The 26,513-nt window shown below is 48.5% G+C and overlaps 1 protein-coding gene across 1 annotated transcript in view; it reads right to left on the reverse strand.

Annotated features, from left to right (window-relative positions):
- Positions 1 to 26,513, reverse strand: part of SPO11 (SPO11 initiator of meiotic double stranded breaks) — a 48,522-nt gene that overhangs the window by 21,174 nt on the left and 835 nt on the right. The window contains exons 2-6 of the mRNA XM_040331218.1: positions 11,408 to 11,505; positions 5,206 to 5,344; positions 4,206 to 4,319; positions 1,894 to 1,982; positions 679 to 745 (exon numbers count right to left, since the gene is read on the reverse strand). Of these exons, the coding sequence (XP_040187152.1) occupies positions 679 to 745; positions 1,894 to 1,982; positions 4,206 to 4,319; positions 5,206 to 5,336 (401 nt within the window). The 5' untranslated portion in view covers positions 5,337 to 5,344; positions 11,408 to 11,505. The remainder of the gene's footprint in view (positions 1 to 678; positions 746 to 1,893; positions 1,983 to 4,205; positions 4,320 to 5,205; positions 5,345 to 11,407; positions 11,506 to 26,513) is intronic.

Here is a 26,513-nt window from a genome sequence, read left to right on the forward strand (position 1 = left end):
GGCCCCTAGTATATGAATGTGAGTTAGGGACTTTAGATTGTAAGCTCCTTCAGGGCAGGGACTGATGTGTATGTAAAGCGCTGCATAATTTGGCGGCGCTATATACCGTATTTATCGCGGTATAACGCGCTCCCGCGTAAACCGCGCACCCCTAAAGTTGCCCCCAAAATTTCTGTAAAAAAAAATGTTATATGATTTTATTACTTACAGTTTTGGTTCCCAGCGTCCATCGTCCGGTCCGGCGTCCGTCTGCGGCCTCGATGGTGTCCTCCCGGCTTCTCCAGCGCGAGCCTCAAGTCGAGTCCCCGCTTCTCATGCTCAGTTCGAACGCCTCCGCCGACATATACCGAGTGCAGTACACTCGGGTACATCCGGCAAGGCTCGGCGTCGCTCGCGCTCTGTGACGTTTATGCGTGAGCACAAGCGAAGCCGAGCCTAGCCGAATGTACCCGAGTGTACTGCACTCGGTATATGTCGGCGCAGGATTTCAAACTGAGCGCGGGAAGCGGCTATCGACGTATATCGCGCACCCACGATTTTCCCCTTATTTTAAGGGGAGAATAGTGAGCGATATACCCCAATAAATACGGTAAGTACCATAAATAATAATAATAGTAGCAACTGTACTGGTAACACACTACAAGTGATACAATGACAATGTGCAATCCCAACCCTCACCTCTTGGTGGCGTAGGTGTCGGTCTGAACCAGCTTGTAGATCACGGACAAGATTTTCATGATAAGGGCTAAGGGTCCAAAAAAATAAAAAAATAAAATAACAATGTTATTCATTATTTATGGTGATTTCCATCGTCATACCATACATCGTGTACATAACAGGTAAAATCAGGGGGTCTCAAACTGGTGGCCCTCCAACTGTTGCGAAACTACATGTCCCATCATGCCTCTGCCTGTGGGAGTCATGCTTAGAACGGTCAGCCTTGCAATGCCTTATGGGACTCGTAGTTCCCGCAACAGCTGGAGGGGCCGCCAGTTTGAGACCCCCCTGGGTTAAAGAGTGTTGCCACCCTCCAGCACACTGCATGTCCTTTTGGATTTCCTTCTAGGTTACAGACTACTATCTCTACTAAGGGATGGTAATCTTCTATGCACAGAGGAACCTCGGAATACGAGGATAATCCGTTCCAGGAGAATTCTCGTAATCCGAAGCACTCGCATATCAAAGCGAGTTTCCCCATAGAAGTCAATGGAAACGAATAATTTGTTCCGCGGTTGACTTCAATGGCATGCCATACCGCATGCGGCCAGACTGAGGCCCGGATTCACGTAGACTTACGACGGCGTATCTCCAGATACGCCGTCGCAAGTCCGAATGGCCGCCGTCGTATCTATGCGCCTGATTCATAGAATCAGTTACGCATAGATTTGGCCAAGATACGAGCGGCGTAAGTCTCCTACGCCGTCGTATCTTGGGGTGCAATAATTACGCTGGCCGCTAGGTGGCGCTTCCTTGATTTCCGCGTCGAATATGTAAATGAGCAAGATACGCCGATTCACGAACGTACGTACGCCCGTCGCAATTAGTTACGCCGTTTACGTAAGACATACGCCGGCGTAAAGTTAAAGCTGGTCTCTAGGTGGCGCAGCCCATGCAAAGTATGGACGTTGGAACACGCGTATCTTTTTACGTCGTTTGCGTAAGTCGTACGCGAATAGGGCTGTGCGTAAGTTACATAAGCTTACGCCGGCCCATTTACGCTATGCCGCCGTAACTTAGGACGCAAGTGCTTTGTGAATACATCACTTTCCTCTCTAAGTTGCGGCGGCGTAGTGTAAATACGATACGCTACGCCCGCGCAACGTAAAACAGCCCTACGTGAATCCGGGCCATAGTAACTAAACTTCCCACCATTCACCTCTCCACGGCACTAACCAAAATGCGAACTGGATCTGGGGCAGTCGCTCCTGATTTTTCTGGTGGTACAATCCCTCACCAACTGCAACCCGACCGAATCACTGAACCTGAAAAAACATTCATATCAATAGACGATGGGAAGACAAACACCGGTGACCCTACAAGACAGGGGTCCCTCCCCCCTTCTGAAATACTCTGCACTGCTGGAGGACTCTGCTCCTTCCTCTATAACTCTCCTCTCCTGATATACTCTGCTGGAGGACTCTGCTCCTTCCTCTATAACTCTCCTCTCCTGATATACTCTGCTCTGCTGGAGGACTCTGCTCCTTCCTCTATAACTCTCCTCTCCTGAAATACTCTGCTGGAGGACTCTGCTCCTTCCTCTATAACTCTCCTCTCCTGATATACTCTGCACTGCTGGAGGACTCTGCTCCTTCCTCTATAACTCTCCTCTCCTGATATACTCTGCTGGAGGACTCTGCTCCTTCCTCTATAACTCCCCTCTCCTGATATACTCTGCTCTGCTGGAGGACTCTGCTCCTTCCTCTATAACTCTCCTCTCCTGAAATACTCTGCTGGAGGACTCTGCTCCTCCCTCTATAACTCCCCTCTCCTGAAATACTCTGCACTGCTGGAGGACTCTGCTCCTTCCTCTATAACTCTCCTCTCCTGATATACTCTGCTCTGCTGGAGGACTCTGCTCCTTCCTCTATAACTCTCCTCTCCTGAAATACTCTGCTGGAGGACTCTGCTCCTCCCTCTATAACTCCCCTCTCCTGAAATACTCTGCACTGCTGGAGGACTCTGCTCCTTCCTCTATAACTCTCCTCTCCTGATATACTCTGCTGGAGGACTCTGCCCCTCCCTCTATATCTCTCCTCTCCTGAAATACTCTGCTGGAGGACTCTGCTCCTTCCTCTATAACTCTCCTCTCCTGAGATACTCTGCTCTGCTGGAGGACTCTGCTCCTTCCTCTATAACTCTCCTCTCCTGATATACTCTGCACTGCTGGAGGACTCTGCTCCTTCCTCTATAACTCTCCTCTCCTGATATACTCTGCACTGCTGGAGGACTCTGCTCCCTCCTCTATAACTCTCCTCTCCTGAAATACTCTGCACTGCTGGAGGACTCTGCTCCTTCCTCTATAACTCTCCTCTCCTGAAATACTCTGCACTGCTAGAGGACTCTGCTCCTTCCTCTATAACTCTCCTCTCCTGAAATACTCTGCTGGAGGACTCTGCTCCTCCCTCTATAACTCCCTTCTCCTTATATACTCTGCTCTGCTGGAGGACTCTGCTCCTTCCTCTATAACTCTCCTCTCCTGAAATACTCTGCACTGCTGGAGGACTCTGCTCCTTCCTCTATAACTCTCCTCTCCTGAAATACTCTGCTGGAGGACTCTGCTCCTTCCTCTATAACTCTCCTCTCCTGATATACTCTGCACTGCTGGAGGACTCTGCTCCTTCCTCTATAACTCTCCTCTCCTGATATACTCTGCTGGAGGACTCTGCTCCTTCTTCTATAAATCTCCTCTCCTGATATACTCTGCTGGAGGACTCTGCTCCTTCCTCTATAACTCTCCTCTCCTGAAATTCTCTGCTGGAGGACTCTGCTCCTTCCTCTATAACTCTCCTCTCCTGATATACTCTGCTGGAGGACTCTGCTCCTTCCTCTATAACTCTCCTCTCCTGAAATACTCTGCACTGCTGGAGGACTCTGCTCCTTCCTCTATAACTCTCCTCTCCTGATATACTCTGCTCTGCTGGAGGACTCTGCTCCTTCCTCTATAACTCTCCTCTCCTGAAATACTCTGCTGGAGGACTCTGCTCCTTCCTCTATAACTCTCCTCTCCTGAAATACTCTGCTGGAGGACTCTGCTCCTTCCTCTATAGCTTTCCTCTCCTGATATACTCTGCTCTGCTGGAGGACTCTGCTCCTTCCCCTATAACTCTCCTCTCTTGAGATACTCTGCACTGCTGGAGGACTCTGCTCCTTCCTCTATAACTCTCCTCTCCTGAAATACTCTGCTGGAGGACTCTGCTCCTTCCTCTATAACTCTCCTCTCCTGATATACTCTGCTCTGCTGGGGGACTCTGCTCCTTCCTCTATAACTCTCCTCTCCTGATATACTCTGCTCTGCTGGGGGACTCTGCTCCTTCCTCTATAACTCTCCTCTCCTGAAATACTCTGCTCTGCTGGAGGACTCTGCTCCTTCCTCTATAACTCTCCTCTCCTGAGATACTCTGCTGGAGGACTCTGCTCCTTCCTCTATAACTCTCCTCTCCTGTAGTAGTGCTGGTTGGGTCCAGCAGTGCAGGAATACAGCTTACTCTATGTTGGTCCATGATGATCTGTTTTCCATAGTGAGGACAGGGGCTTCATTCCTGGACAGGCTCTCCAACACCCCCTGGACAATCCTCTCTATCGCTACAATTACCTGAGGACTGAGAGACGCAAATTGTTATTATTAAGTATTTATATATACACTGTACAGTGCAAAAGTTTTAGGCAGGTGTGAAAAAAATGCAGTAAATGAAGAATCAGAAGTGTTAATAGTTTATTTTTTACCAATTAACAAACTGGAAAGTAAACAAAGAGAAATCCAAAATCCAATCACTGCATCTATGCTCCTCAACATTATCCGACCACTGTGTCTACGGTCCTCAACATTATCCGAAAACTGACTCTAGGCTCCTCAACGTTCCCCAACCACTGTGTCTACGCTCCTCAATGTTACCCGACCACTGCAACTACGCTCCTCAATGTTCTTCGACTACTGCGTCTACGCTCCTCAGCGACTACGCTCCTCAATATTCTTAACGTTCCCCAACCACTGTGTCTACACTCCCCAACCCCTGCGTCCACGCTAATCAACGTTCCCCAACCACTGCGTCTACGCTCCTCAATGTTACCCGACCACTGCAACTATGCTCCTCAATGTTCTTCGACTACTGCGTCTACGCTCCTCAGCGACTACGCTCCTCAATATTCTTCGACTACTGCGTCTACGCTCCTCAGCGACTGCATCTACATTGCTCAAACTTACCCGACCACTGCACCTACGCTCCTCAATGTTCCCCGACCCCTGCATCTACGCTCAACGTTACTTGACCACTGCGTCTACGCTATATAGCTCTGACCTATACCGCAGTGCTGTACAAAGAACATCAGTCTCTGTACCAGAGAAGCTTACACTCTAATGTCCCTCAACTGTCACACACTATTATTATAATTATACATTTATATAGCTCTCACATATACCGCAGTGCTGTACAGAGAACACTGAGTCAGTCACATCAGCTAATATGGAGCTTACACTCTTTCTCTCACCTGGTAATGGGCTCCACAGCAATAGCTGCCATTTCGGAGACACCACTCTCGACTTTCAGCGCAGCCCGATAGAGGGCCATCCTGTGATGGTCCACACAGTCGAAGAAGTCTGGACTCAGAAGAAAAGCCATGTGCTGACCTGTCATGGAACAGGAAGACTGCAGACAATAAAAAAAGAAACTGAACAACGTATGGACTGGTTTAGTTAAATAGTTAAACCGGTTGAAAAAAAGACACAAGTCCACTCAATTTAATCAACAGAGGCCAAAAAAAAGAAAATCCACACACTAAAATAGTCCTGAAGTCTTTAGTCTTACAAATTCTACCTGCAAAGAGCACTTTTGGGCAGAGCGTTCCTTCAACGTGTCTACTTGTCAACGAACAGCAGGGGGAGCTCTCAGTCAGTATTAAAAAGCAGCCATTGCCCAGAATCGCAGCCTCTGTCCGCACTCATTACATGGGTTCCTAAATTGTATCTAATCATCTAGCTACAGCCATGGCCAAAAGTTTTGAGAAGGACACAAATAATACATTTTCACAAAGTCTGCTGCCTCAGTTTTTATGATGGTAATTTGCATTTACTCCAGAATGTTATGAAGAGTGATCAGATGAATTGCAATTAATTACCAAGTCCCTCTTTGCCATGAAAATGAACTTAAAAAAAAAAATTTCCACTGTATTTGTGAAGAAGGCTTCAGGATGCCCAAGAAAGTCCATTCGTATTACAGGGATGTCTGGGCTTTTAAAAGGGGCATTAACGGAAATTACCAGACTCTTGTCGACGTAAAAAAATGCGCCGGCCGGACGTACGTTCGTGGATCGCCGTATCTAGCTCATTTGCATACTCGATGCGGATTTCGACGGAAACGCCACCTAACGGCCGGCGCAAAAATGCACCTACGATCCGACGGCGTACTAAGACGTACGCCAGTCGGATCGAGCCCAGATGCAGTCGTATCTTGTTTTGTAGATACAAAACAAAGATACGACGCGGGAACTTTGAAATTACGCGGCGTATCAATAGATACGCCGGCGTAATTCTTCTGTGGATCTGGCCCTATATATATGTGTGTGTGATCCCACACTTCTGCCTGCAGGGGGAGCGCGCGCACTTCCGCTGTGAATATTCACAGCAAAAGCCGATCTGCGGGTTGCCGGGCACTCGATGTCCTCCGGCACCCGCCGATCGTCAGTAAACAACACAGAACGGGGATCTGCCTATGTAAAAAAGACAGATCTCCGTTCTGACGGGGGGGGTGGATTCTGTGTTCCTGCAAAGCAGAGACTAGAATCCATCCCCTACCTTAGTAAAAGCAGCACATACAGTACACAAAAACACTGGCAACGAACACATTTAGCCCTTTGATAGCCCCTAGATGTTTAACCCCCTTCCCAGCCAGTGTTATTAGTACAGTGACAGTGTATATTTTTTGCATTGATCACTGTGTTAGTGTCACTGGTTCCTGCAATGTCAAACGTGTCAGTTATCGTCCGATTGTCCACTGCAATATCGCAGTCGCGCTATAAGTCACTGTTCGCCGCCATTACTAGTAATGGGTGACTGGTCTTGTCTCCGCCCCCCTCCTGTAATAAATACCGCTCACTGCCGCTCTCTCGCCTTGTGCAGGGTGACCGGTCTTGTCTCCGCCCCCTCCTGTAATGAAGACCGCTCACTGCTGCTCTCTTTCCTTGTGCAGGGTGACTGGTCTTGTCTCCGCCCCCCTCCTAAAATAAAATAAAGATTGATCACTGCCGCTCTCTCTTCTTGTGCAGGCTGACGAGTCTTGTCTCCACCCCCTCCTGTAATAAAGACCGCTCATTGCCGCTCTCTCTCCTTGTGCAGGGTGACTGGTCTTGTCTCCACCCCCTCCTGTAATAAAGATCGCTCATTGCCGCTCTCTCTCCTTGTGCAGGGTGACTGGTCTGTTCTCCGCCCCCTCCTGTAATAAAGACCAATCACTGCTGCTCTCTTTCCTTGTGTAGGGTGACTGGTCTTATCTCTGCCCCCCTCCTGTAATAAAGACCAATCACTTCTGCTCTCTCTCCTTGTGCAGGGTGACTGGTCATGTTTCCGCCCCCTCCTGTAATAAAGACCGCTCGCTGCTGCTCTCTCCTTGTGCAGGGTGACTGATCTTGTCTCCGCCCCCTCCTGTAATAAAGACCAATCACTGCTGTTCTCTCTTCATGTGCAGAATGACTGGTCTTGTCTCGGCCCTCTCCTGTAATAAAGGCCACTCACTGCCGGTCTCTATTCTTGTGCAGGGTGACTGGTCTTGTCTCCGCCCCCTTCCTGTAATAAAGACCGCTCACTGCTGCTCTCTCTCCTTGTGCAGGGTGACTGGTCTTGTCTCCGCCCCCTCCTGTAATAAAGACCGCTCACTGCTGCTCTCTCTCCTTGTGCAGGGTGACTGGTCTTGTCTCCGCCCCCTCCTGTAATAAAGACAGCTCACTGCCGGCCTCTCTCCTTGTGCAGGGTGACTGGTCTTGTCTCCGCCCCCTCCTGTAATAAAGACAGCTCGCTGCTGCTCTCTCTCCTTGTGCAGGGTGACTGATCTTGTCTCCGCCCCCTCCTGTAATAAAGACCGCTCACTGCCGGCCTCTCTTCTTGTGCAGGGTGACTGGTCTTGTCTCCGCCCCCTCCTTTAGTTTTTCCTGTAGTGGATGGGGCCCGTTGGGTCCCTCCCACAACTCTGCTCTCTGCACAGGCTATGTACAGCACAGGGATGATGTCACTGCTACTTTTACAAGACAACATCTGGGTTCGAAAAAGGCGTTTTGTGCCACGCCAAGTGGATTTATATCCTTCTGCGGCTATTGAGGAATACATTTCAATGAGTGTTTTTTTGTGCCCCGGAGGAGTTCAGCCTTGAACCATTAACACACATACAGTAGATAAGATCATTTCCAGTGATTTGATGGCTTTCACATGTATATTAAGGCAAAAAATAAATAAAAAATTAAGCGATTAAACATGCTCTTTCTTTTTAACGAAAGGAAACTGGCCGTTCGCATCTACCCAGCAGTTTCCTCCTCACTTTAAAGAGAGGAAGCAATAAGTTATGAATCGGAAAAAAAAAATCTCTCTTTATTCACAGCGGGTAATAAATTGTGGAATTAGCTGCCTGAAATGGTATTCGCGGATGTGCCAGAAACCATTTTAAGCATCGAAAGGGCCCCGTCGCAAAAAGGTTTGGTTTGGCCAAGCGCGGCGTGAAAGCTTTTTTCGGCCCGCCTGAACCACCTTCTAATCCTACCTGCGGCTGAGCGGAGAGAGAGAGAGAGAGAGAGGAATGAACATACGCTGCTGCGCTCTCTACTGATTAACCTCCATTGAATGTCTATCTGACAAGTCGGATTCCATTCGTATTACAGGGATGTCTGGGCTTTTAAAAAGGGCATTAACGGAAATTACCAGACTCTTGTGGATAACGCCAAGTGTAAATTGGAGCTACCGAGGGCCCCTCCTGTGATATAAATACCGGAAAAAGGCAGTCATCCACTTTACAGCGATGTGAGATGAGAAAACCAAGGCCAACAAAAAATCTCTTTGTTTGTTTATTTTTAACCATTTATATCTAGAGGCTCAATGGCAATAATAATAATAAAGAAATGTTTCCTTACCCCTTCCTGCCGGACTATGCGATCGATAACGAGCACCAAGAATGTTTTAACCACTTAAAGCGGTGGTTCACCCTAAAAAACAAGTTTCTACCATTAAATCCAGCATACTAGCGTGAGCTACAGTATGCCTTTATTTTTATTTTTTGCGCCGTACTCACAGTTTAATCCCGTAGTTACGTTTCAGACTCCCCACGGGGAATGGGCGTTCCTATGCAGAGGGGGAACATGATTGACGGCCGGCTATGGCGCGTCACGCTTCCCGAAAATAGCCGGAGTAGGACTCGGCTCTTCACGGCGCTATACGGCGCCTGCGCACAGACTAGGAGCTGACTGTGCAGGCGCCGTGAAGAGCCAAGTCCTATTTCGGCTATTTTCAGGAAGCGTGACGCGCCATAGCCGGCTGTCAATCATGTTCCCCTCTGCATAGGAACGCCTACTCCTCGCGGGGAGTCTGAAACTTAACTACAGGATTAAACTGTGAGTACGGCGCAAAAAAATTAAATAAAGGCATACTGTAGCTCACGCTAGTATGCTGGATGGCATGCTAGAAAAAAAGAAAAAGATTTTAGGGTGAGCCAGAGGCTCTAATAGGCTTCAAAAAAGGGAGGCCCAGTTGTGTTGCAATGTTGAATGTTGCAAAACTGATCCTCATCCCAGCCAATCGGGAAGCGGGTCTGATACCCTATTGGACGCCTAGGAGGAGGGGAGGAGACGCACAGCGGTAGCGAGGAGGTGAAGACACAGGAGCCGCTGTCCGATGATGCCCCAATACCCGCTGATGCCTGATCTGAGCCGCTGCCTGATATTCCCACTTCCAGGGCCGTCTTAATGGCATCACGGACCCCTGGGCAAAGTAATGCTCTGGGGCCCCCTACAATGATGACAGTGCTGGTAAACAGACATCAAGTAGGTAGGAGGCAGACTGCCTCCCCTGTGTATCTATCACTCTCAGCGCCATCATAGGGCCCCCAATTTCGGGGCAGCGTGGGCTCAAGGACCAGCTGCTTTGGGGAAAGTGCAGGGCCCCCCCATGCAGCTGGGGTCCCTGGACAGTGCCCAGGTGTGCCCTCTCATTAAGACAGCCTTGCCCACTTCCTAGATGGGTTAAGGGCCAGTGGACCGGCAGACAGCGAGGGAGGGTGGGGGATCTGAGGTGCTGCGGGGGAGGGTGTTTGTTTGCCACGCCCCCCAAACAAAAAACTACCAGCTGCCATTGTTACCAGTTAAAGCAGCGCAGTGCTAGATAGCACAAAATGGCCTGGTAATGAAGGGTGGGTAGTAAAACCTTTCCGGAGCTCGGGTGGTTAAGCGCGTTTCCCCCCCGTCTTTGTACATATCGTATGTGCCGTGAAATCTGAGTAAGCAATATCTGTACAGAAGAGGAACCTGTACAACTGTGCAAGACCGAAAAGAAGGCTAGGAGGTCGGATTGAAGACGAGTTCTATTGAAAACATAATAATGGGCAACATTAAAATATAATAGCCAGATTCAGAGAGAGTTACGCCGTCGTAAATCTGAATCTGCGCCGTCGTAAATTTAAGCGTATTCTGTAAACCAGATACGCTTAAATTAGGCTAAGATACGAGCGGCGTAAGTCTCCTACGCCGTCGTATGTTAGGGTGCAATTTTTCCGCTGGCCGCTAGGTGGCGCTTCCGTTGAGTTCGGCGTAGAATATGTAAATGACTAGATACGCCGATTCACGAACGTACGTGCGCCCGTCGCAGTAAAGATACGTCGTTTCCGTAAGAGGTACGCCGGCGTAAAGATAAAGCTGACCCCTAGGTGGCCTAGTCAATGTTAACTATGGCCGTCGTTCCCGCGTCGAAATTTGAACATTTTACGTCGTTTGCGTAAGTCGTCCGTGAATGGGGCCGGACGTAATTTACGTTCACGTCGAAACCAATACGTCCTTGCGGCGTACTTTGGAGCAATGCACACTGGGATATGTACACGGACGTTGCATGCGCCGTTCGTAAAAAAAAACGTCAATCACGTCGGGTCACCACCCATTTACATAAAACACGTCCCCCTCATCCTCATTTGAATTAGGCGCGCTTACGCCGGCCCCATTTACGCTACGCCGCCGTAAGTTAGGAGGCAAGTGCTTTGTGAATACAGCACTTGCCTCTCTGACTTACGGCGGCGCAGCGTAAATACGATGCGCTACGCCGCCGGAAAGATGCGCCGCCGTACCTGAATCTAGCTTTAAAACTATAATGAGAAGTTCAAGTCAACCACAAAAACAAAGGGAAGATCCCCTTTACGTAAGCCAGCGACGGTAAAAAAAAGTCAAGGAACAGGAGCCAGCTGTGTCGCCCTTTCCTCTCCCTCTGATCCGGCCCAACCACAGAAACCCGAGTTTTCAGAAACCAGCGGCCCTTTTTTTTTTTTAATCTCCAACAACTTGCGGTAAATAAATTCACCATTTGGACTTCCCCGCAGCGCTCGCGGGGGCCTTGACCTTTATTTTCTAACTGGCTTTTTTTCTTCTTTTTTTTTTTTGGTTCGGAAGCAGAGCGGCGACTCTCCACAAACTCTGGTAACGTAATCCGCCATAAACGCACACACGGGGTCATTACCGATTCGACACGCACGTTATGGATGATGAAGACTTCCTTTATGGCGAGATACGTGTTTCACTTTCCGCTTGCTTCTGTAACGCAAGTCTGTGGGCGACCTAGAAAAAAAAAAAGACGATGAAATGACAGAAGACTGTAGTCTGACTCAAAACTAACAAGAAGGTTATTATAAAAAACTTAATGAAATAAAAAAAAAAAAAAAATACGTCATCCCACGAATCCGGCCGATCAGATCTCGTTTTGTATTACGTCGCGAAAACCCAACTGAACTGCCAGTTTAACCACTTAAGACCCGGACCTTTAGGCAGGTAAAGGACCTGGCCAGTTTTTGCGATTCGGCACTGCGTCGCTTTAACTGACAATTGCGCGGTCGTGCGACGTGGCTCCCAAACAAAATTGGCGTCCTTTTCTTCCCACAAATAGAGCTTTCTTTTGGTGGTATTTGATCACCTCTGCGGTTTTTATTTTTTGCGCTATAAACAAAAAAAAGAGCGACAATTTTGAAAAAAATTCAATATTTTTTACTTGTTGCTATAATAAATATCCCCCAAAAACATATAAAAAACATTTTTTTTTCCTCAGTTTAGGCCGATACGTATTCTTCTACCTATTTTTGGTAAAAAAAAATCGCAATAAGCGTTTATAGATTGGTTTGCGCAAAATTTATAGCGTTTACAAAATAGGGGATAGTTTTATTGCCTTTTTATTAATTTTTTTTTTTTTTACTACTAATGGCGGCGATCAGCGATTTTTTTCGTGACTGCGACATTATGGCGGACACTTTGGACAATTTTTACACATTTTTGGGACCATTGTCATTTTCACGGTTGAAAATGACAATGGTCAATGACAGTTGCAGTTTGGGAGTTAACCACAGGGGGCGCTGAAGGGGTTATGTAAAACGCTTATTGCGATTTTTTTTTACCAAAAATAGGTAGAAAAATACGTATCGGCCTAAACTGAGGAAAAAAATACGTTTTTTTGGGGGATATTTATTATGGCAAAAAGTAAAAAATATTGCATTTTTTTTTTTTAATTGTCGCTCTATTTTTGTTTATAGTGCAAAAAATAAAAACCGCAGAGGTGATCAAATACCACCAAAAGAAAGCTCTATTTGTAGGAAAAAAAGGACGCCAATTTTGTTTGGGACTTAGTCAATATTCCAATCGCACACCTTCCTGGAGAAATGGCCAATGTGTACAAAAATGGGTGCTGAACTGGAACAAAAATCATACGTACATATTCGCCAGCACACCATGGAATCGTAGAGAACGTCCAAAAGTTTATTGCAGTGAAAACATCACAAGGATTGCAACATTTCGAAGTCGCGCAGGACCTCTTCGTCAGGCAAGTGATACGTATCACTTGCCTGACGAAGAGGTCCTGCGCGACTTCGAAATGTTGCAATCCTTGTGATGTTTTCACTGCAATACATTTTTGGACGTTCTCTACCATCCATGGTGTGCTGGCGAATATGTACGTAATTTTGTTTGGGAGCCACGTCGCACGACCGTGCAACTGTCAGTTAAAGCGACGCAGTGCCGAATCGCAAAAAGGGTCCTTAACCTGCATATTGGTCCGGGTCTTAAGAGGTTAAAAGTCAGACCAATGTAGTGTTGGAACCTTCTTCAAAGTCGGGCCAAGTTAAAGGGGAGTTCCACCCACAATTTCACTTTTTAAATATAAATACACAAGCTTAATGTACCGTATTTATCGGCGTATATCGCGCACTTTTTTTTCGCGGGGAGGACGCGAGGACGCCGGACCCGACGAAGAGGACATCCGAAGCCGCAGACGGACGCTGGATTCGCCGATGGACACCGCGCAAGACACCAAAACTGTAAGTACAAAAAACTATTTTTTTCCACAGGAATGGGGGCAACTTTAGGAGCGCGCTATACCCCGATAAATACGGTAGTCTACTAAAGTTAGTCTGTAAACTAAGGTCTGTTTTGTTAGGTTGTTAGAGCATTTAGTTTGTTTACAATCAAGAAAAAGACCGTGGCCATCTTAAGTGTGGGCATCATGAAGCCAGACTGTATGACTTCCTGGATTTCAGTCTTGCAGATCTCGCACATGCTCAGTGCTGCACAAGTGATGTAATAGGTTTCAGTCAGGTTTCCATAGCAACGGGAGTGTCAGAGGAAGTTGCCGCCCCTTCTCTATGCAAATAGGCTATTTGCAAGGACTACTGGGATACATGATGCCTATCCCAGAAACCTTTGCGAATAGCCTTGTGACTTAATAGCCTAGGCTAATAAGGAGGAGGAAGTAATGAAGGACTACAAAATAAAGGTATTTACAAGCAACAAAATAAAAAAAAATTGTCCATTCAGAACACTATGAGATTAGGGCATGCAGCACAGACAAACATAAAAAAATGGGTGGAACTCCACTTTAAGACGGATCTCATAGAGAAACTATTGATTTTGACATGTCATGCGACTTGCGCTTTTTCGAAGACGGAGCGTATGTCAGACCAGTGTGAACCTGGCCCGAAAGAGGGTTTCTCCGGCGCTCTCCTTTAATCAGGAAAAAAAAAAAAAAGTCATGCTGATAACAGGGGTCGGGAATTGCAGGAGGCAGCAACATAAAAGCGGCCACTACAATCAGCAGGGCCCATATTGAAGCGGTTCTGGTAGGGGGGGGGGTTGTCCCTGCGATCGCAGCGCCCCGTGGTATCTCCCATCTGAGGCTACATTGGGTAAACGAGGGGAGGACACAGCTGGTTTGTATTTGAGGCTGGATGGTAACATGTAATAAACTGGTAATAGGAGCTGAAATGAAAATGCTGTCATCTGTTGTTTCGAGTTTTTTTTTTTTTCTTTCTTCTCTCTAACTGGAAAGTCAAGTGCTTGGCTGCCAGACAAGAATGATCAAAAGCTTTGCTCTCTGCTAACCAAAAATGACGAAAATCTTTCTTCTTCTTGTTCTGGGCACAGATTACGAAGCTGAGCATGTAACCAGAGATGTATTATGGCCTAGGCCGACAAGGCCCAGGCCTAGGGCGGCACTTTGCGGGGGGCGGCAAAAAAGCCCCCTATGCTCATCCCACCCTGTCCTCATCCCACCCTGCCCCCCTGTGCTCATCCCACCCTGTCCCCCTGTCCTCATCCCACCCTGTCCCCCTGTGCTCATCCCACCCTGCCCCCCTGTGCTCATCCCACCCTGTCCCTCTGTGCTCATCCCACCCTGTCCCTCTGTGCTCATCCCACCCTGTCCCCCTGTGCTCATCCCACCCTGTCCCCCTGTGCTCATCCCACCCTGCCCCCCTGTGCTCATCCCACCCTGCCCCCCTGTGCTCATCCCACCCTGCCCCCCTGTGCTCATCCCACCCTGTCCCTCTGTGCTCATCCCACACTGCCCCCCTGTGCTCATCCCACCCTGCCCCCCTGTGCTCATCCCACCCTGTCCCTCTGTGCTCACCCCACCCTGTCCCTCTGTGCTCATCCCACCCTGTCCACCTGTGCTCACCCCACCCTGCCCCCCTGTCCTAATCCCACCCTGTCCCCCTGTGCTCATCCCACCCTGTCCCTCTGTGCTCATCCCACCCTGTCCCTCTGTGCTCATCCCACCCTGTCCACCTGTGCTCACCCCACCCTGCCCCCCTGTCCTCATCCCACCCTGCCCCCCTGTCCTCATCCCACTCTGTCCCCCTGTCCTCATCCCACTCTGTCCCCCTGTCCTCATCCCACCCTGTCCCCCTGTCCTCATCCCACCCTATCCCTCTGTCCTCATCCCACCCTATCTCTCTGTCCTCCTGTCCTCATCCCACCCTGCCCCCCTGTCCTCATCCCACTCTGTCCCCCTGTCCTCATCCCACCCTGTCCCCCTGTCCTCATCCCACCCTGTCCCCCTGTCCTCATCCCACCCTATCCCTCTGTCCTCATCCCACCCTATCTCTCTGTCCTCCTGTCCTCATCCCACCCTGCCCCCCTGTCCTCATCCCACCCTGCCCCCCTGTCCTCATCCCACTCTGTCCCCCTGTCCTCATCCCACCCTGTCCCCCTGTCCTCATCCCACCCTGTCCCCCTGTCCTCATCCCACCCTATCCCTCTGTCCTCATCCCATTAAAATGACAGGACGAGTCTTAAAAAGGAAGGGGTGCGTCATATATAAAGTAGGGGGTGCGCAAGTTTCACCAGGCCTAGGGCAGCACAAAACCTAAATACACCCCTGCATGTAACCCCCTTTTGTCAGAGGAATGGAACAAACCTCTCCCCCCCCCCCCCCAAAAAAAAATGTGGACATCTTCGTGTAAGGTGACAACTCCTGTGTTATGTGTGGGTAATGGGGGATGGGGGACGGGGAGGGCATGCAGAAGAGGAAGAAGAAGCAGAAGAAGAAGAGCGCTCTCCACTGGAATCCAATCCATGACAGAGCGGGATCAACAATCATCTCCAGAATCCCTCTTCATTTCTAATCAACTTCTCATGGCTGCCAACCAGGCCAAAGAATGTTAAGTATGATGACCTCCAGTCTTGCACAGTTGTAGCGGCTCCTCTCCTGGACTGAAGCGGCCTCCTCTGATTTCACTGCACACTGTGAGCTTCTCGTAATGTGCATTAGAAGCTGCAGCAAGTCAGATAGAGCCCCGCCCTCATTTCCAGGCTGGAGGACGTCCAGCGTCAACTAGCCCAGTGGTTTCCAAACTGCAGCCAATGGCCTGGATGTGATCCTTTACATGCTCCGTCCCTTGAGACACTATTCCTCCCTCAGCTATCAACAATGGGGTATTATTCCTTCCACTGACACCAATGATGGGGCACTATTCCTCCCACTGACACCAATGATGGGGCACTATTCCTTCCACTGACACCAATGATGGGACACTATTCCTCCCACTGACACCAATGATGGGGCACTATTCCTCCCACTGATACCAATGATGGGACACTATTCCTCCCACTGATACCAATGATGGGACACTATTCCTCCCACTGATACCAATGATGGAACACTATTCCTCCCACTGACACCAATGATGAAACACTATTCCTCCCACTGACACCAATGATGGGACACTATTCCTCCCACTGACACCAATGATGGGGCACTATTCCTCCCACTGATACCAATGATGGGACACTATTCCTCCCACTGATACCAATGATGGGACACTATTCCTCCCACTGATACCAATGATGGGACACTATTCCTCCCACTGATGGGACACTATTCCTCCCACTGACACCAATGATGGGGCACTATTCTTCCCACTGACACCAATGATGGGACACTATTCCTCCCACTGACACCAATGATGGGACACTATTCCTTCCACTAACACCAATGATGGGACACTATTCCTCCCACTGACACCAATGATGGGACACTATTCCTCCCACTGATACCAATGATGGGGCACTATTCGTCCCACTGATACCAATGATGAGGCAATTATCCTCAAACTGATACCAATGATGGGGCACTATTCCTCCCACTGATACCAATGATGGGGCACTATTCCTCCCACTGATGGGACACTATTCCTCCCACTGATACCAATGGTGGGGTACTATTTCTCCAAATGATACCAATGATGGGGCATTATTCTTCCCAATGATGGGGCATTTATCCTCCCACTGATACCAATGATGGGCGACCATTCCTCCCACTGATACCAATGATGGGACACTATTCCTCCCACTGACACCAATGATGGGGGGACTATTCCTCCCACTGACACCAATGATGGGACACTATTCCCCGCACTGACACCAATGATGGGGGGACTATTCCTCCCACTGACACCAATGATGGGGCACTATTCCTCCCACTGACACCAATAATGAAACTGCCCCTTTGCCAGAAAGCCAGTGAGCTCCTAACATCTTGTCTCAGCTGACAACACAATGGGGGTATTTACTGGAGAGTACAAAATCTGGCGCAGCTGTGCATGGTAGCCAATCAGCTTCCAGGTTTTTTGTATTTATTATTTTCCATACAAGCTGAAGTTGATTGGCTACCCTGCACAGCTTTTATTAAATAACCCCATTGCGTTGTCAGCTGAAACAAGATACTAGCTCATTATGAAATACTTACCTTAGAATGAAGCGCCGGTGTCTTGCCGAAAAAGGTCCCCCATGTACTGCGCAGGCGCGGCGCTTGCATCCGAAAATAGCCGAACATGTAGAGCTGAGAGTCACCAAATTGGGCTACACTTCTGACATCCAGGCTCATTCCTTACCATCCCCGTGGACATGGAGGATGTTAAAAAAAGAGCCAGGAGGCTGAGCGAGCGAAGCGAGGATGTGAGGCCGATTGGCCACTTCCAGCAAGGTCCACGCAGGCGCCGTCTAGAGCCGACTCTCAGCTCTACATGTTCGGCTATTTTCGGAGGCTCAGTTCAGGTTCGTACTGCAAGCGCCGCGCCTGCGCAGTACATAATCCGCCGGGGGGGACACTCATCGGCAGAACACCGGCGTTGCCTTCCGGTCACCGCTGAGGGAGCTGACATGTCTGCATTTATTCCGGATTCGCGGCTCTGGCGCTGCAAGTGGCCGGAGCCACACAGATCCACGTCCTTGTTTGTGTAACCGCCGATCGCGGGTGCCCGGAGGACATCGCGGCCGCCAGGCACGCGCATCGGCATCTCAGTGACGCGGCGGGCTGGCGCGCTCGCGCGCCCCCCAGTGGCCAGGAGGAGTGGAGGCCGTAAAAAGACAGCGGCTCAGAGATTTACAACTACCCTGCGGCCATATAAAGTTGTACGGCCGTCGGGAAGTGGTTAATATGTTTTAGGGACTATTTAATGTGATTAATTTTAGCTTGCAAAAAATGTTTTAAATCATGCCCAGAACCCCGCTTTAAACAGCACGTGTATTACAGAGATGTACTAAACATTTTGGGCCAGATTCACAAAGAGATACGACGGTGTATCTACAGATCCCCCATCGTATCTCTGACTTACACTGGTCCTATCTATGCGCCTGATTCATACACTGTGTTACACTGTGTTACACTGTTGGTTCTTTTTTTAAATTTAAAAATGGCGCCGGGGCGCGTTCCCGATGATTTACGATAAATAATATGTAAATCAGCGAGATACGCAAATTCACGAACGTACGCGGACCCGTCGCAGTGTTCTTACGTCGTTTCCGTATCGGCTTTCCCGTCGTATACTTACCCCTTCTTTTATCAGGCGCAGCCAATGTTAAGTATAGCTGGCGTTCCCGCGTCAAATTTTAATTTTCCAACGTCGTTTGCGTACGCCGATTCACGAACACGCGCGTCGCAAGTCCCGCTCACGTCGAAACCACTGACGTCCTAGTGACGTCAGTGGGAGCAATGCACGCCGGGGAAATTCCCCGGACGGCGCCTGCGCATTTAAATCGGCGCGGGAACGCGCCTGATTTAAATAGTACACTCCCCTAGCCGGGGAATTTGAATTCCGCCGGGGGATTTATAATCAGCCGTCGCAAGTTTGGAGGTAAGTGGTTTGTGAATTAGCCACTTGCCTCCTAAACTTGCGGGAGCGGATCTTAATTCACGTAGATCGAGCGGATCTATAGATCCGCTGAGCTACGTGAATCTGGCCCTTTGTTTTTATATTTTCCCCAGACATCTACAGCGGTAGACCAGAAGACATTGGCTGACTAAAAAAAAAAGAACAGAAAAGTGATCTCAAATGTTTTCAGGGTCTTTCTAATTGACCCCGCTCAAATCCTATTTGTGAGTCCGATGCGAGGAACGCTTAATGCTGACAAATGCTAACTGCTGCGGGCAATGAGTCTCATGGGGGAAAAGCTCTGAAGTGTTTATAAAGCACAACTATGTTCCATTAATGTCTTAGCGCTACGGCTATCGCCAGTTAACCGTGCCCTTGGCTCCCTCTTAAAGAGGTATAAGTGTCTCCATTATATCCACGCAAAGATAATAAGTCATTAATAGCCATATTTAAAGTCGATTAGCAAGACCAGGCGAAAGTAAAAAAAAAAAAAAGAAAAGAAAAGACAATCTTGCGAGCCTGGGCTCCGTCCAAAGCACTGGTTGCATGTTGTTGTCATCGTTGTTTTTGGGGAATATAAAAATGTGAAGTTCAAAATATGAAGCAGATGAGTATAAAGTAAATTTAGAAAGAGAATGATGGAAAAAGAAGAGAATTTTTTTATTTATTTTTCCATAAAGAAAAAAAGAAGAGAAATGATTGGCTCGAGTGTTCACAAACCATGGCTACTGCCAGAGGTCCAAGTAAAAAAAAAAGGGACGTTGTCAGGAAGGCCTTAGAAGATGACATGCGCAAGTCATGTGAGCATGCTTATTGACACGCACACCTAATCCGAATCGTGGCACCCTATGTAAGCCAGGAAGTTGCTGGATGGTCTTCAGCTGTTACACTATGACTTGAACCCTGAACCTGATCCGGAGATCTGCTTTCCCGTTGCTGACCTGGCCTGTCCATAGACTTGTTTCTGCTCAGCCTTCCTGCTCCTGACCTTTAGTTCCTCACCACTTCTTGTCTCTGCTGCTCCTATGGATTGACCTCGGCTTACCTCCTGACCACGACTCTGCTTGTTACCCTGCCTGCTTAAAAGAGGGGCTTCATGGTTGTCCTCCCCTCCCCTAGTATCGAAATTCAGCAGACTACTGCTGTAATGTACTAATATTTAATATTTTGAATATATTAACCACTTCCATACAGCGCACTTACGCACCTTCCCGCCCAAGCCAATTTTCAGCTTTCAGCACTGTCGCACTTTGAATGACAATTGCGCGGTCATGCTACACTGTACCCAAACAAAATTGGCGTCCTTTTTTCCCCACAAATAGAGCTTTCTTTTGGTGGTATTTGATCACCTCTGCGATATTTTTTTTTGCGCAACAACTAAAAAAAGACTGGAAATTTTGAAAAAAAATAAGTTTTTATTTTTTTCTGTAATTTTTTTTGTAAATAAGTAAGTTTTCTCTTTCAATTACGGGCACTGATATGGCGGCACTGATGGGCCCAGATGAGATGGCACTGATGGACATCGATGAGGTAGTACTGACGGGCACAGGTGAGGTGGCACTGATTGGCGGCGCTGGTATGTGGCACTGATGGGCACTCATAGGCGGCACTGATGGGCACACATAGGCGGCACTGATGGGCACACATAGGCCGCACTGATGGGCGGCACTGATGGGCACTCATGGGCGGCACTGGGCACTCATAGGCGGCACAGATGGGCACTCATGGGCAGCACTTATGGGTGGCACAGATGGGCACTGTGGGGTGGCACTGAGGGGTGGCACTCATGGACACTGTGGGGTGGCACTGATGGACACTGTGGGGCGGCACTGATGGACACTGTGGGGTGGCACTGATTTACTTATGTTGCCAGTCAGTGCCTATTTGTGGGCACTGATGGCATCTTTTTTTTTTCCAGACTTTTTATTTATTTATTTTCAGACTTTCCCCCCCCCCCTTTTTTTTTCTGCCCTTGCCTGGTGCTCCAGGGTGGGCTTCCCTGGTGGTCCATGTGGCGATCCGAGGGGGGGCTGCGCTGATAAACAATCAGTGCGAACCCCCCCTGTCAGGAGAGCCGCCGATCGGCTCTCCTCTACTCGCGTCTATCAGACGCGAGTGAGGAAGAGCCATCAACGGCTCTTCCTGTTTACATCGTGATCAGCCGTGGTTGGACACGGCTGATCACGTGGTAAAGAGTCTCCGTGAGAGACTCTTTACCGAGATCAGTGTTGCGGGGTGTCAGACTGACACCCTGCAACAATGATCGCCGCGATGCGCGCCCCCGGGGGCGCGCAGCGGCTCAGAATCCTGAGGACGTCATATGACGTCCAGTCAGGATTTTACAACCACTTTGCCGCCGTCAATCTGTCATTGGCGGGCGGCAAGTGGTTAAGACCCCTTTCACACTGAGGGCATTTTGTAGGCACTATAGTGTTAAAAATAGCGCCTGCAAACCGCTCTAAAACAGCTGCTCCATTCACTCCAGTGTCAAAGGCCTTTCACACTGGAGCGGTGCGCTGGCACGGCGTCAGAAAAAGTCCCGCCAGCAGCTTCTTTGGAGCACATTAGGAGTGGTGAACTCGCCGCTCCTAATGCGCTCCTGCCCATTGAAATCAATGCGCCGGTGCAGATCTCTGTGGATCTGCCCCATTGTGTTTTTTTTTCAAAATTGTCTGTCTTTTTTGTTTCTAGCGCAAAAAAAAAAAAAACGCAGAGGTGATCAAATACCACCAAAATAAATCTCTATTTGTGGGGAAAAAATAAAAAAAATATAAATTTGGGTACAGTGTTGTATGACCGCGCAATTGTCATTCAAAATGCATCAGCGCTGAAAGCTGAAAATTGGTCTGGGCAGGAAGGGGGTTTAGGTGCCCGGTAACGAAGTGGTTGATATTTATTATTTTGAAAATGTTACATTTTATATTTACCAAAGTATATGTTTTTTACACATTTTTTGTTTTGTTCTGACCATAAATTTTTTTTTTTTTTTTTTTTTACAATAAACAAAAATAAATTCCCAAGTTCACTTTTAAATATGTAATTCCCAGATACAAAAGCTAAAAAAATAAAGGAGGACAATGACCTTGGGGGTCAGACGGGATGAAAGCCGCGAATCAGAGAAAAATGCGATTGCCTAACCTACCTAGAAGTGCAAAAAGAAGCTTTAAAAAAAAAAAAAAAAGACGACAGCCTGCATGGATGAGCGCCTCCTCAGCTTTACTGCCGCCAGTCTATTAAAACGCAGGGAATAGCGGGACTGAGGCGGCTCAGCAGCATCACGGGTCATTGCTCCGAGGTTGCGGGTCGTTGGGATCTGCCACTAAAAAAAAAAAAAAAAGACTATTTTAACAAGGAGAAGATTCTCAGGATTCATAAACTCCCTCTGAGAACTCCAGGTCTACGTTTTTTTTTTATCACTTGCTGAAAGGATCTGAGGCCTGTGCTGACTTAGGCCTGATTCACACCTATGGCATTTTTAGTGCTTTTTTTGCAGATTTGCACTACAGTCCATTTAACCACTTGCCCACCGGGTACACAAGAAATGAGGGGACAAGGGGACACCAGGACAAGAAATTAAGGGACAGGGGGACAGCAGGACAAGAAATGAAGGGACTAGGGGACAGCAGGACAAGAAATGAAGGGACTATGAGCCATCAGGACAAGAAATGAGAGGACTAAGTGACCCCAGGACAAGAAACAAGGGGACTAGGGGACACAAGACAATAAATGAAGGGACTAGGGTACACCAGGGCAAGAAATTAGGGGACTAGGGGACACCAAGACAAAAAAAGAGGGGACAAAGGGACACTATGACAAGAAAAGAGAGGACAAGGGGACACCAGGTCAAGAAATTAAGGGACAGGGGGACAGCAGGACAAGAAATGAGGGGACAGCAGGACAAGAAATGAGGGGACTAGGGGACACCGAAGAAGAAATGAGAGGACTATGGGACACCAGAAGAAGAAATGAGAGGACTAGGGGACACCAGGACAAGAAATGATGGGACAAGGGGACACCAGGACAAGAAATGAGGGGACAATGGGACACCAGGTCAAGAAATGAGGGGACAAGGGGACACCAGGTCAAGAAATTAAGGGACAGGGGGACAGCAGGACAAGAAATGAAGGGACTAGGGGACAGCAGGACAAGAAACAAGGGGACTAGGGGACACAAGACAATAAATGAAGGGACCAGGGGACAGCAGGACAAGAAATTAGGGAACTAGGGGACACCAGGACAAGAAATGAGGGGACTAAGGCACACCAGGACAAGAAATGAGGGGACTAGGGGACACCAGGACAAGAAATGAGGGGATAAGGGGTCACCAGGACAAGAAATGAGGGGACAAGGGGTCACCAGGACAAGAAATGAGGGGACAAGGGGTCACCGGGACAAGAAATGAGGGGACTAGGGGACACCAAGACAAAAAAAGAGGGGACAAAGGGACACCATGACAAGAAAAGAGAGGACTAGGGGACACCAGGACAAGAAATTAGGGGATTAGGGGACACCAGGACAGGAAATGAGGGTAATATAGGACACCAGGACAATAAATAAGGGGACTAGGGTACAGCAGGACAAGAAATGAGGGGACAAGGGGCCACCAGGACAAGAAATGAGGGGACACCATGACAATAAATGAGAGGACTAGGGGACACCAGAACAAGAAATTAAGGTACTATGGGACACCAGGACAATAAATGAGGAGACTGTGGGACACCAGGACAAGAAATGAGGGGACACCAGGACAAGAAATGAGGGGACTAGGGGTCACCAGGAGAAGAAACTGGGGTACTAAGGGTCACCAGGAAAATAAATGAGGGGACTAAAAGACACCAGGACAAGAGATGAAGGGACTAGGGGACACCAGGACAAGGAATGAGTGGACTATAGCACATCAGCACAATTAATGAGGGGACTAGGGGACACCAGGACAAGAAACGAGGGCCAATGGTACTTTACCATTGGTCCAAGGCTCCAAGTTGTCCATTGAGCTCAGTGCCTCTGAATCACCTGAGGCCAGTCACTTCACTGGATATAGGTAAGGGTTTACAGCCATAAACCACCCAGTGCAAGGTGAAAGAAATCCCGAAAACAGGACCTGTTTTGGGTACTAGAGGTTGGGACGCACTGGTCATGGGACCAGTCCAGGTAGTTGTGACTTCTGTTGACTTTCCGTGAGGGAATGCGTAGAGTAACTGGGCATCGTATATGATGACAGATCAGCGGCTGACGCTACTTCCAGCAGACAGGTGCAGACGACTCTCCATCTGCCCGTCTCTCCATCACTGTCTCCGCCACCTTTCCCTGGTCCTACTGTTCTCCCTTTTCAGCGAGGACTTCAATGGGAGACTTGTTTGGGCCCTGAGCTGCTTGGTGTGACTGTTTACAAAGAAGATCATTAGGAACAGTTTAGTCGGAACAAAAGCCTCCTTGTTTGTGGTAGTTTGACAGATCAGCGGGAAAGCTACTAGCGGACAATGCATTCCTATGGAATCTCCAGCATTGTCACTGCACCTTCCACATCCTTCCCGCACCCTTTCATCTCCAATACAAAAACAAAACAAAAAAACATTTGTCCTAATTAACCTCTTCCTCCACCAGATGTCTCCTTTAAAGGGCCACAGACGTAAACGACACGCCGGTTTTATGTAAAAGGAACCCTTTATGGCGCTCGTTGGATAAATGCGTAATAGTATCAGGAGCTTATTATGGGATTAGTGAGATAAAGCTTGTATTGTGGGAAAGACATTTTTTTCTGCACAGCTGACTTCCTGCCAAGTAATCCCACAGGATGATGACAACTGCCGCTTTTAAAGTCCAACTCCGAACACAAAAGATTTTTTTTTTGTTGATAAGAGTGGGGACGGGTTAGAACCTGTGTCAGGTTTGTATTGCTCTCCGGGATTTCTGGACATTTGCGTTTCCTGTGAAACCAGGACAAGAAACAAAGGGATTAGGGGTCACCAGGACAAGAAACTAGGGGATTAGGGGTCACCAGGACAAGAAACTAGGGGACTAGGGGACACCAGGACAAGAAACGAGGGGACTAGGGGACACCAGGACAAGAAACTAGGGGATTAGGGGTCACCAGGACAAGAAACGAGGGGACTAGGGGACACCAGGACAAGAAACGAGGGGATTAGGGGACACCAGGACAAGAAATGAGAGGACTAAGTGACCCCAGAACAAAAAACAAGGGGACACAAGACAAGAAATGAAGGGACTAGGGGTCACAGGACAAGAAACAAGGGGACTAGGGGACACCAGGACAAGAAACGAGGGGATTAGGGGTCACCAGGACAAGAAACGAGGGGACTAGGGGTCACCAGGACAAGAAACGAGGGCACTAGGGGACACCAGGACAAGAAACGAGGGGACTAGGGGACACCAGGACAAGAAACGAGGGGACTAGGGGTCTCCAGGAAAAGAAACGAGGGGACTAGGGGACACCCAGACAAGAAACAAGGGGACTAGGGGACACCAGGACAAGAAACGAGGGGACTAGGGGTCTCCAGGAAAAGAAACGAGGGGACTAGGGGACACCCAGACAAGAAACAAGGGGACTAGGGGACACCAGGAAAATAAATGAGGGGACTAGGGGACACCAGGACAAGAAACGAGGGGATTAGGGGTCACCAGGACAAGAAACGAGGGGACACCAGGACAAGAAACGAGTGGACTAGGGGACACCAGGACAAGAAATTAGGGGACACCAGGAGAAGAAATGAGGGGACTAGGATGACATGTTCTGAGGAGACAGGATATGAGGTGACATGTTCTGAGGAGATGGGATATGAGATGACATGTTCTGAGGAGATGGGCTATGGGGTGACATGTTCTGAGGAGATAGGATATGGGGTGACATGTTCTGAGGAGATGGGATGTGAGGTGACAGGTTCTGAGGAGATGGGATGTGAGGTGACAGGTTCTGAGGAGATGGGATATGAGGTGACATGTTCTGAGGTAATGGGATATGAGGTGACATGTTCTGAGGAGATAGGATATGAGGTGACATGTTCTGAGGAGATGGGATATGAGATGACATGTTCTGAGGAGATGGGCTATGGGGTGACATGTTCTGAGGAGATAGGATATGGGGTGACATGTTCTGAGGAGATGGGATGTGAGGTGACAGGTTCTGAGGAGATGGGATGTGAGGTGACAGGTTCTGAGGAGATGGGATATGAGGTGACATGTTCTGAGGTAATGGGATATGAGGTGACATGTTCTGAGGAGATAGGATATGAGGTGACATGTTCTGAGGTAATGGGATATGAGGTGACATGTTCTGAGAAGATAGGATATGAGGTGACATGTTCTGAGGTGATGGGATATGAGGTGACATGTTCTGAGGAGATAGGATATGAGGTGACATGTTCTGAGGAGATGGGATATGAGGTGACATGTTCTGAGGAGATGGGTTATGGGGTGACATGTTCTGAGGAGATAGGATATGAGGTGACATGTTCTGAGGTAATGGGATATTAGGTGACATGTTCTGAGGAGATAGGATATGAGGTGACATGTTCTGAGGTAATGGGATATGAGGTGACATGTTCTGAGGAGATAGGATATGAGGTGACATGTTCTGAGGAGATGGGATATGAGGTGACAGGTTCTGAGGAGATGGGATATGAGGTGACATGTTCTGAG

Source organism: Rana temporaria, chromosome 12 (genome assembly GCF_905171775.1).
Source record: "Rana temporaria chromosome 12, aRanTem1.1, whole genome shotgun sequence".
NCBI classification, from domain to species: Eukaryota; Metazoa; Chordata; class Amphibia; order Anura; family Ranidae; genus Rana; species Rana temporaria.